The sequence below is a fragment of the Oncorhynchus clarkii genome, unplaced genomic scaffold, assembly GCF_045791955.1.
Source record: "Oncorhynchus clarkii lewisi isolate Uvic-CL-2024 unplaced genomic scaffold, UVic_Ocla_1.0 unplaced_contig_483_pilon_pilon, whole genome shotgun sequence".
NCBI classification, from domain to species: domain Eukaryota; kingdom Metazoa; phylum Chordata; class Actinopteri; order Salmoniformes; family Salmonidae; genus Oncorhynchus; species Oncorhynchus clarkii.
The window spans coordinates 37376-50000 of record NW_027260871.1 but is presented as its reverse complement, the minus strand read 5'-3'; the positions used below and the strand labels follow the sequence as shown (position 1 = coordinate 50000).

Genomic DNA, 12625 nt, shown 5'->3' with positions numbered 1-12625 from the left:
GAAATGCTTCTTACGAAGCCACTCCTTCATTGCCCGGGCGGTGTGTTTGGGATCATTGTCATGCTGAAAGACCCAGCCACGTTTCATCTTCAATGCCCTTGCTGATGGAAGGAGGTTTTCACTCAAAATCTCACGATACATGGCCCCATTCATTCTTTCCTTTACACGGATCAGTCGTCCTGGTCCCTTTGCAGAAAAACAGCCCCAAAGCATGATGTTTCCACCCCCATACTTCACAGTAGGTATGGTGTTCTTTGGATGCAACTCAGCATTCTTTGTCCTCCAAACACGACGAGTTGAGTTTTTACCAAAAAGTTCTATTTTGGTTTCATCTGACCATATGACATTCCCCCAATCTTTTTCTGGATCATCCAAATACTCTCTAGCAAACTTCAGACGGGCCTGGACATGTACTGGCTTAAGCAGGGGGACACGTCTGGCACTGCAGGATTTGAGTCCATGGCGGCGTAGTGTGTTACTGATGGTAGGCTTGGTTACTTTGGTCCCAGCTCTCTGCAGGTCATTCACTAGGTCCCCCCATGTGTTTCTGGGATTTTTGCTCACCGTTCTTGTGATCATTTTGACCCCACGGTGTGAGATCTTGCGTGGAGCACCAGATCGAGGGAGATTATCAGTGGTCTTTTATGTCTTCCATTTCCTAATAATTCCATTTCCTAATAATTGCTCCCACAGTTGATTTCTTCAAACCAAGCTGCTTACCTATTGCAGATTCAGTCTTTCCAGCCTGGTGCAGGTCTACAATTTTGTTTCTGGTGTCCTTTGACAGCTCTTTGGTCTTGGCCATGGTGGAGTTTGGAGTGTGACTGTTTGAGGTTGTGGACAGGTGTCTTTTATACTGATAACAAGTTCAAACAGGTGCCATTAATACAGGTAACGAGTGGAGGACAGAGGAGCCTCTTAAAGAAGAAGTTACAGGTCTGTGAGAGCCAGAAATCTTGCTTGTTTGTAGGTGACCAAATACTTATTTTCCACCATAATTTGCAAATAAATTCATAAAAAATCCTACAATGTGATTTTCTGGATTTTTTTTCTCATTTTGTCTGTCATAGTTGAAGTGTACCTATGATGAAAATTACAGGCCTCTCTCATCTTTTTAAGTGGGAGAACTTGCACAATTGGTGGCTGACTAAATACTTTTTTGCCCCACTGTAAATGTGTTGGTTGTATCAGTCTGTTGTATTTACAGATGTAATATATATAATAATGTGTGTTGGTTGTATCAGTCTGTTGTATTTACAGATGTAACATAAATATATATACATATGTGTTGGTTTATCAGTTGGCAATTAACTTTATACATTAAAAAAAGAGGTAAAAAAATATGATCAGCCTAAATATATGGACTCTGGATTGTCAATAAGTGTACTTCTCTCTCTCTCTCTCCACCAGAGGGCAGTTGTCTAACTGTGTACTTCTCTCTCTGCCATGTCCCCCCCCTCCTCCTCCCCACCACCCTCCGCCTCCCCCCGGCCACCAGAAGGTGACGTTCTGTCCCAGAGCCAGGAGATGGACAGTGTTTGTCTGAACGGAGGCTACAGCACCAACAGCTTCACCCTGCAAGGTCTGGCAGGGGGTGGTGGGGGGCCTCGGTCCGGGGTGGGTGGCAGCACAGACCTCCTCAGGGAGGGAGGAGGAGGGGGGGAGGACGCCTCCCCCGCCCCCCTCACCCCCCACGCCGCCGTGGGTCTGGGGGTGGAGCCTCACGGAGGCGGAATGCGGAGGAACCTATCGGACGCGACGGTCCTGGAGAACATGATCATCTCAGAGCTGGTTCAGAGCAACTTGAGGCCGGCTGCAGCCGCGGAGCGCTACGGCAGCCTGGCACGCCCCCTGGACCGACTGACACGCCCACAGCCCTCCGCCCACGAGAGTTGGACGGTAGCTCGGGTGTCGACGCACACACATGACCAAGATCCGACACACGCGCACACGCACCAGGACGGCTGGACGCATACACCTCGTCCGCTGCAGGACGTGCCGACACACACACCTCGTCCGCTGCAGGACGTGCCGACACACACACCTCGTCCTCTGCAGGACGTGCCGACACACACACCTCGTCCTCTGCAGGACGTGCCGACACACACACGCCAGGAGGAGAGCAACAGGAGCCAGCTGCAGCTGGGGGGCGGGACCCTCTCCCGTAGACTCCTCCTCCAGGACAGACAGACACGCCCCCAGGAGGCGTCGCTGCAGATGCAGACCGCACGCCCACATTCCACGTTGTCGCGGCAACAGCAGCAGGGCGGAGGGGGAACGCTGTCCCGTCACCGCAGCGGGGGTGTTGAGCCGGGTGGCGTGGGGGGTTCGGAGCGGGACCGTTACCGGGATAGGCCGCTTCCTCCTCCCCCTCCTCCTCCGCCTCTGGAGACAGAACCCCTGTATAAAGCCCTGGAGGATCCCCTTCTCTATGACCCCAGGGATGGAGGGGTGGAGGGGTGGAAGGAGAGAGGGATGGAGAGAGGGGTGGAGGGTTGGAAAGAGAGAGGGGTGGAGGGTTGGAAAGAGAGAGGGGTGGAGAGAGGGGTGGAGGGTTGGAAAGAGAGAGGGTTGGAGGGGTGGAAAGAGAGAGGGGTGGAGGGGTGGAAAGAGAGAGGGGTGGAGGGGTGGAAGGAGAGAGGGGTGGAGGGGTGGAAGGAGAGAGGGAAAGAGGATTCTCTTCTCTATGACCAGAGAAACGGAGGCATGGAGGGGTGGAAGGAGAGAGGGATGGAGAGAGAGAAGGAGGAGCAGTTCCTCAGTGACCAGAGAGATGGAGGGGTGGAGGGGTGGAACAGAGGGAAGGAGAGGAGGATGGAGGAAGGGAGCACTCAGTCCGTCCGTTACCTTAGCGACGCGGACGACCCTGACAGCTATGACCCCGTGACCCCTGACCTTGATCCTGACTCCTCCCCCATCTACACCCAGGATTCTAACCCCTCCACCATCTTCACCCACAACCGAAACGCACCCCTAGATATATACACCCCAAATGTCTACACCACAAACTCACCTCCTGATACATACACCCAAAATTCACCCCCAAATATTTACACCCGAAATTCACCACCAAGTATATACACCCGAAACGACCCCCTCCCAAATGTCTACACCCGAAATTCTCCCCCGAACATCTACACTCGAAGCGACTCTCCCCAGCTCTACACCCGAAACTCAACCCCGCCACCACGATTCTACACCCGTGAATCTCCGCCCCTACTCCTGTCGTCCTATCCTGACAGCAGCCCCGAAGGTCAACCAGAGGTTAGCCCCACCCCTCGACCCCACCGACCCCCTTTGGAAGTCCCCTACAGCCTGGGACGACCCCCTCTGGGCCCCAGGCCTAATCACATGCAGACTTTCTACCAGCCCCCACCCCTCACACCCCTCACGGCTAATGGGGAGTTGGTTTACACAGAGCCCGCCAGCGAGGACGATGAGGGACAGATGCAACGGGTGACGAGTCTGTGACTAGGGCGGTGGTGATCTGGAGGAGGAAGAGGAGGAGGAAGAAGAAGAAGACAGTTGTTGCAGTCATGATATTAATTATCATAATCATTGATAAAGACCATTATAATGGTGATGGATTTTGCTGGCTATTGTTAAATTGATGATGATGGTGATGATAATGATGATGAAGATGATGATAGTGATTATGGTGCTGATGGTGATGATGATGATGGTGATAATTGTGATGGTGATGATAGTGATGATGGTGATAATTGTGATGGTGATGATGGTGATGATGGTAATGATGATAGTGATGATGATGATGATCACCTCATGATACCTACACCCGAAATGATGATGAAGGCTCCTCCCTGTCTCTTATCTCTTGGTCATCACAAGCTGGTCTCCCTCTCATGTTCTGTTTAAATACGTGATCCATTTTCACATCATCTCTGTATCTTTCCTCTCCCCATCCGTCTCTATTCCCCCTGTGTGTCTTTCCTCTCCCCATCCGTCTCTATTCCCCCTGTGTGTCTTTTCTCTCCCCATCCGTCTCTATTCCCCCTGTGTGTCTTTTCTCTCCCCATCCGTCTCTATTCCCCCTGTGTGTCTTTTCTCTCCCCATCCGTCTCTATTCCCCCTGTGTGTCTTTTCTCTCCCCATCCGTCTCTATTCCCCCTGTGTGTCTTTCCTCTCCCCATCCGTCTCTATTCCCCCTGTGTGTCTTTTCTCTCCCCATCCGTCTCTATTCCCCCTGTGTGTCTTTCCTCTCATTGGTGTTAAATCATCTGGAACCAGTTGTTTAACCATTAACTACAGTCGCAAAATGAACTTTCCCCAAATGTATACGATTTTCAGAAATCCCGTTTGGAAGATTTCTGGAATCCTGACGGAATGGGCCTGCCTTAGCAGGGAATCCTGACGGAATAGGCCTGCCTTAGCAGGGAATCCTGACGGAATGGGCCTGCCTTAGCAGGGAATCCTGACGGAATGGGCCTGCCTTAGCAGGGAATCCTGACGGAATAGGCCTGCCTTAGCAGGGAATCCTGACGGAATAGGCCTGCCTTAGCAGGGAATCCTGACGGAATGGGCCTGCCTTAGCAGGGAATCCTGACGGAATAGGCCTGCCTTAGCAGGGAATCCTGACGGAATAGGCCTGCCTTAGCAGGGAATCCTGACGGAATGGGCCTGCCTTAGCAGGGAATCCTGACGGAATAGGCCTGCCTTAGCAGGGAATCCTGACGGAATAGGCCTGCCTTAGCAGGGAATCCTGACGGAATGGGCCTGCCTTAGCAGGGAATCCTGACGGAATAGGCCTGCCTTAGCAGGGAATCCTGACGGAATGGGCCTGCCTTAGCAGGGAATCCTGAATTCTCCAACTGGGGTTTTCTGTAAAACTTTGGGAAAGTTACGTGAATTTTGCAACTGTAATCCATCAACAGTTTTTTATAATTGATTGGTTTGTTGATTGATTGATCGATTGGTTGATTGATTGATCTATTGATTGGTTGATTGGTTGATTGATCGATTGGTTGGTTGGTTGATTGATTGATTGGTTGATTGATCGATTGGTTGATTGATCGATTGGTTGGTTGATTGATCGATTGGTTGATTGATTGATCGATTGGTTGGTTGATTGATCGATTGGTTGGTTGATTGATTGGTTGGTGGTTTGTTGGTTGGTTGGTTGATTGATTGATCGATTGGTTGGTTGATTGATTGGTTGATTGATCAATTGGTTGGTTGATTGATTGGTTGGTTGGTTGGTTGGTTGGTTGGTTGGTTGATTGATCGATTGGTTTGTTGATTGATCGATTGTTTGGTTGATTGATTGGTTGGTTGATTGATTGGTTGATTAATCAAAAGATTGATTGACTAGTTGTTGCTTAACCTCAATAGGGTCTGCATCTCAAATGGTACCCTATATAGTGCCCTACTTTAGACTATAGCCCTATTCCCTATATAGCGCCCTACTTTAGACTAGAATCCTGTTCCCTACATAGTGCACTACTTTATACCAGAGCCCTATTCCCTATATAGTGCCCTACTTTAAACCAGAGCCCTATTCCCTATATAGTGTACTACTTTAGACCAGAGCCCTATTCCCTATATAGTGCACTACTTTAGACTAGAGCCCTGTTCCCTACATAGTGCACTACTTTAGACCAGAGCCCTATTCCCTATATAGTGCCCTACTTTAGACTAGAGCCCTATTCCCTACATAGTGCACTACTTTAGACCAGAGCCCTATTCCCTATATAGTGCCCTACTTTAAACCAGAGCCCTATTCCCTATATAGTGTACTACTTTAGACCAGAGCCCTATTCCCTATATAGTGCACTACTTTAGACTAGAGCCCTGTTCCCTACATAGTGCACTACTTTAGACCAGAGCCCTATTCCCTATATAGTGCCCTACTTTAAACCAGAGCCCTATTCCCTATATAGTGCCCTACTTTAAACCAGAGCCCTAATCCCTATATAGTGCACTACTTTAGACCAGAGCCCTAATCCCTATATAGTGCCCTACTTTAAACCAGAGCCCTATTCCCTATATAGTGCCCTACTTTAGACCAGAGCCCTATTCCCTATATAGTGCCCTACTTTAAACCAGAGCCCTATTCCCTATATAGTGCACTACTTTAGACCAGAGCCCTATTCCTTATATAGTGCACTACTTTAGACCAGGACCCTATTCCCTATATAGTGCACTACTTTAGACTAGAGCCCTATTCCCTATATAGTGCACTACTTTAGACCAGAGCCCTAATCCCTATATAGTGCACTACTTTAGACCAGAGCCCTATTCTCTATATAGTGCACTACTTTAGACCAGAGCCCTATTCCCTACAAAGTGCACTACTTTAGACCAGAGCCCTATTCCCTATATAGTGCACTACTTTAGACCAGAGCCCTATTCCCTATATAGTACACTACATTAGACCAGAGCCCTATTCCCTATATAGTGCACTACTTTAGACCAGGGCCCTATTCCCTATATAGTGCACTAGTTTAGACCAGAGACCTATTCCCTATATAGTGCACTACTTTAGACCAGAGCCCTATTCCCTATATAGTGCACTACTTTAGACCAGAGTCCCATTCCCTATATTGTGCACTACTTTAGACCAGAGCCCTATTCCCTATATAGTACACTACTTTGGCACAGAGCCCTATTCCCTACATAGTGCACTACTTTAGACCAGAGCCCTATTCCCTACAAAGTGCACTACTTTAGACCAGAGCCCTATTCCCTATATAGTGCACTACTTTAGACCAGAGCCCTATTCCCTATATAGTACACTACATTAGACCAGAGCCATATTCCCTATATAGTGCACTACTTTAGACCAGGGCCCTATTCCCTATATAGTGCACTAGTTTAGACCAGGACCCTATTCCCTATATAGTGCACTACTTTAGACCAGAGCCCTATTCCCTATATAGTGCACTACTTTAGACCAGAGTCCCATTCCCTATATAGTGCACTACTTTAGACCAGAGCCCTATTCCCTATATAGTACACTACTTTGGCACAGAGCCCTATTCCCTACAGAGTGCACTACTTTAGACCAGAGCCCTATTCCCTATATAGTGCACTACTTTAGACCAGAGCCCTATTCCCTATATAGTGCACTACTTTAGACCAGAGCACTACACAGTAAATAGGGTGCCATTTGGGACACTAAATGTCAGAGGAGAACTTATGTTGCCAAAACTGTTTTGAAAGAAATGTGCATGAATTGATATAGCCTTTGAGAGACTATTAGAAGAGTTTGGAAGGTGTGTGTGTGTCTCTGTGTGTGTGTGTCTGTGTGTGTGTGTGGGGGGGGGGTCTGTGTGTTTGTAGGTGTGAGTGTGAATGAGTGTTTGTAGGTGTGTGTTTGTGTGTGTAGGTGTGTGTTTGTGTGTGTGACTACCACAGCCCTTGTACAAATTAACAGTTGTAGATTTTTTCCCCAAACAAAGAGGTGGGAACATAACGCACCGCGTCTTTGCCCTTCCCCTTCCCAGTGCTCCAACCAATCTCGTCTCTCCTAGAGATCTGGAACGTTCACAGACTCCGCCCCCAGCCCCCTCCCCTCTACAGACTGTCAGGCGACGGAACACGTTGTTGCCTTCCTTCTACGTTGTCACGGCAACAGAACAATGAGCTCGGAACTCTATAGAATGGAGGTGATTCTAACCCGGAACTCTCCTACTGTAAACAATACCTACATAATGAGGATGCTCGTCCATTGTACATAGATCCACCTGTGCTCTGACTTGTCTTGTATTGCTACTGAAGTTAACCCCAGTTAAACTGTGTAACCAAACCTTTGCCGGTGTACCTTACTGTTGTACGTGTCTTTCTTCTACTCTCATTGCTGTCGTCTCTTCCTACCAGCACCGCTTCTGCTGATGGCTTCTTTACTGAGGAGACTTTTCACATGTGATGACTGTGATCTGTGGTTGTTTAATCTAGTTTAATGCCCTGACTGTAAGTCTCTCTGGATAAGAGTCTGCTAAATGACCGAAATGTACATGTTGTCAGTCTGTCTGTCTGTCTGTCTGTCTGTCTGTCTGTCTGTCTGTCTGTCTGTCTGTCAGTCAGACTGGTATAGAATGTGGTGTTACTCTGAAAGAACCAGACAGGACACACCAGTTAAAAAGTCAACATAGTATTTCATAGTTAGTGGTTATCCTAGTTATCCTAGTCACACACACTGGCTTAGAATCACACACACACACACACACACACACACACAGACACACACACACACACACAGTATAACACACGCAACACATTACAATGAAGTGGATTTTTACACGATGGAAACTAAACGTTCACATTCATCTCAGTTACATTCACTGGTTTCATGTACAATCTTATTAACATCGCTATAGTTACATCTCATTAAATATAATTCCAATGTCTGAATAGTATAACTTGTGAAAATAAAATAAAAACACAGGAGGCTGTTGGGGAGGACGGCTCATAATGTCTGGAGTGGAAGGGCTGTAAAAACACAGGAGGCTGTTGGGGAGGACGGCTCATAATGTCTGGAGTGGAAGGGCTGTAAAAACACAGGAGGCTGTTGGGGAGGACGGCTCATAATGTCTGGAGTGGAAGGGCTGTAAAAACACAGGAGGCTGTTGGGGAGGACGGCTCATAATGTCTGGAGTGGAAGGGCTGTAAAAACACAGGAGGCTGTTGGGGAGGACGGCTCATAATGTCTGGAGTGGAAGGGCTGTAAAAACACAGGAGGCTGTTGGGGAGGACGGCTCATAATGTCTGGAGTGGAAGGGCTGTAAAAACACAGGAGGCTGTTGGGGAGGACGGCTCATAATGTCTGGAGTGGAAGGGCTGTAAAAACAGAAGGAAACCATGTGTTTGATACCAGTCACTTCACTAAATTCCACCCATCACTATGAGCGCTTCCTCCCCAATTAATAAGGTGCCCCCAGTCACATGTGGTGTGGTACAAAATACTACATGTACCGTGCCTGTGTAATTGGTGAATCATTTGGATATATGTAGTAGAAAATACTAATAGTACCGTGTTAGTGGTGATATATAAATATTATATGTACAAATAATTGTAAAAAATAATTGTAAGGATAATTAGCAGCTTTGGCTAGAAGAGCCACACTAATGTCGGGATTCAATCCCATGGTGCTTTGTCAACAACGCACCATTTAAACCTTTCCGATTGAACCGACATATGCAGCGAGGAATGTGGTCTCCCCGAAAGGTGCGGACTTTGCCTATGAATGACGTTAATGGCGTTGTTGACGAAGCGCAGTCAGATGGAATCGGGGACTAACATAGTGATCTGGTTTAGTACAGGTGGACTTTAATTAAAGGGGCAATGCAGGATTCAAAAGAACAACAAAGCTCCGTTATCATTCGCTAAGAAGTCAAAAAACAGATGTGGACCGACCAATCCCAGATCAGGATTATTTACATACATAGTTTGTGTGGCACTAACATGGATTTACATATTTCATTACCAGGCACTTTTTATCCACATCAACTTTCAGTCAGTCAGTCATTTTTACATATGGGGAGGCCCCATGAATCAAACCCACAATCCTGGTGTTGTAAATGCCAGGCTCTACCAACTGAGCCACTGAGGACAGGCTCTACCAACTGAGTCACAGAGGACAGGCTCTACCAACTGAGCCACTGAGGACAGGCTCTACCAACTGAACCACTGAGGACAGGCTCTACCAACTGAACCACTGAGGACAGGCTCTACCAACTGAACCACTGAGGACAGGCTCTACCAACTGAACCACTGAGGACAGGCTCTACCAACTGAGTCACAGAGGACAGGTTCTACCAACTGAACCACTGAGGACAGGCTCTACCAACTGAGCCACTGAGGACAGGCTCTACCAACTGAACCACTGAGGACAGGCTCTACCAACTGCACCACTGAGGACAGGCTCTACCAACTGAACCACTGAGGACAGGCTCTACCAACTGAACCACTGAGGACAGGCTCTACCAACTGAACCACTGAGGACAGGCTCTACCAACTGAACCACTGAGGACAGGCTCTACCAACTGAACCACTGAGGACAGGTTCTACCAACTGCACCACAGAGGACAGGCTCTACCAACTGAGTCACAGAGGACAGGCTCTACCAACTGAGCCACAGAGGACAGGTTCTACCAACTGAGTCACAGAGGACAGGCTCTACCAACTGAGTCACAGAGGAGAGGCTCTACCAACTGAGTCACAGAGGACAGGCTCTACCAACTGAACCACAGAGGACAGGTTCTACCAACTGAGCCACTGAGGACAGGCTCTACCAACTGAGCCACAGAGGACAGGTTCTACCAACTGAGTCCACAGAGGACAGGCTCTACCAACTGAACCACAGAGGACAGGTTCTACCAACTGAGTCCACAGAGGACAGGTTCTACCAACTGAGTTACAGAGGACAGGTTCTACCAACTGAGTCCACAGAGGACAGGCTCTACCAACTGAACCACAGAGGACAGGTTCTACCAACTGAGTCACAGAGGACAGGTTCTACCAACTGAACCACAGAGGACAGGTTCTACCAACTGAGCGACAGAGGACAGGCTCTACCAACTGAACCACAGAGGACAGGTTCTACCAACTGAGTTACAGAGGACAGGTTCTACCAACTGAGTCCACAGAGGACAGGCTCTACCAACTGGGTCCACAGAGGACAGGTTCTACCAACTGAACCACAGAGGACAGGTTCTACCAACTGAACCACAGAGGACAGGCTCTACCAACTGAGTTACAGAGGACAGGTTCTACCAACTGAGTCCACAGAGGACAGGTTCTACCAACTGAACCACAGAGGACAGGTTCTACCAACTGAACCACAGAGGACAGGTTCTACCAACTGAGTCCACAGAGGACAGGTTCTACCAACTGAGTTACAGAGGACAGGTTCTACCAACTGAGTCCACAGAGGACAGGTTCTACCAACTGAGCCACAGAGGACAGGTTCTACCAACTGAGTCCACAGAGGACAGGTTCTACCAACTGAGTTACAGAGGACAGGCTCTACCAACTGAGCCACAGAGGACAGGTTCTACCAACTGAGTCCACAGAGGACAGGTTCTACCAACTGAGTCCACAGAGGACAGGTTCTACCAACTGAGTTACAGAGGACAGGTTCTACCATATAACTACATTTTTAGATATGCTAACATCTCCTCTCACTCTGTCTCTCTCACTTTTTCTTTCCCTCCCTCCAACTGTCTCCCCCTCTTTTTCTCTCCCTCTCTCCCACACCTCTCTCAGTCTCTTTCTCTCCCACTATCCTCCCCTCTCTCTCTCCCTCTCTCCCACACCTCTCTCTGTCTCTTTCTCTCCCACTATCCCCCCCTTTCTCTCTCCCTCTCTCCCACACCTCTCTCAGTCTCTTTCTCTCCCACTATCCCCCCCCCTCTCTCTCACTCTTTCCCACACCTCTCTCAGTCTCTTTCTCTCCCACTATCCCCGCCTCTCTCTCTCCCTCTCTCCCACACCTCTCTCGGTCTCTTTCGCTCCCACTATCCCCCCCCCCTCTCTCTCACTCTTTCCCACACCTCTCTCAGTCTCTTTCTCTCCCACTATCCCTGCCTCTCTCTCTCCCTCTCTCCCACACCTCTCTCGGTCTCTTTCTCTCCCACTATCCCCCCCCTCTCTCTCACTCTTTCCCACACCTCTCTCAGTCTCTTTCTCTCCCACTATCCCCCCCTCTCTCTCTCCCTCTCTCCCACACCTCTCTCAGTCTCTTTCTCTCCCACTATCCCCCCCCCCTCTCTCTCACTCTTTCCCACACCTCTCTCAGTCTCTTTCTCTCCCACTATCCCCCCCTCTCTCTCTCCCTCTCTCCCACACCTCTCTCAGTCTCTTTCTCTCCCACTATCCCCCCCTCTCTCTCTCCCTCTCTCCCACACCTCTCTCAGTCTCTTTCTCTCCCACTATCCCCCCCTCTCTCTCTCTCCCTCTCTCCCACACCTCTCTCGGTCTCTTTCTCTCCCACTATCCCCCCCCCCTCCCTCTCACGCTTTCCCACACCTCTCTCAGTCTCTTTCTCTCCCACTATCCCCCCCTCTCTCTCTCCCTCTCTCCCACACCTCTCTCAGTCTCTTTCTCTCCCACTATCCCCCCCTCTCTCTCTCCCTCTCTCCCACACCTCTCTCAGTCTCTTTCTCTCCCACTATCCCCCCCTCTCTCTCTCCATCTCTCCCACACCTCTCTCTGTCTCTTTCTCTCCCACTACCCCCCCCCCTCTCTCTCTCCCTCTCTCCCACACCTCTCTCGGTCTCTTTCTCTCCCACTATCCCCCCCCCTCTCTCTCACTCTTTTTTTCTCCCGTCTCCCTTTCTGTCTCTTAATCTCTCTATCTCCTTATCTCTCACAGAATACTGAGGTATGTGATTTCACAGGACTTGTTCTGAAACACTTCACTAACACAAAGAAACACACACAGACCTATCCCCTAACTGACGGTGTGGTGACGGGGGTTGTCCAGGCTGTAGTCTAAACATTGAGGAGATGTGGAGACAGGGGGTTGTCCAGGCTAGGAGAGAGGGTAGAGCTGTAGTCTAAACATTGAGGAGATGTGGAGACAGGGGGTTGTCCAGGCTAGGAGAGAGGGTAGAGCTGTAGTCTTTAAACATGGAGGAGATGTGGAGACAGGGGGTTGTCCAGGCT

The 12625-nt window shown here is 49.1% G+C and overlaps 1 protein-coding gene across 1 annotated transcript in view; it reads left to right on the top strand.

The window, feature by feature from the left end:
* LOC139402029 (adhesion G protein-coupled receptor L1-like) overlaps positions 1 to 3617 on the top strand; it is a 78224-nt gene extending 74607 nt beyond the window's left edge. Inside the window, exons 28-29 of the mRNA XM_071146080.1 lie at positions 1499 to 2451; positions 2695 to 3617. Coding sequence (XP_071002181.1) covers positions 1499 to 2451; positions 2695 to 3471 — 1730 coding nt within the window. The 3' untranslated portion in view covers positions 3472 to 3617. The remainder of the gene's footprint in view (positions 1 to 1498; positions 2452 to 2694) is intronic.
* The last annotated feature ends 9008 nt before the right edge of the window (positions 3618 to 12625 follow it).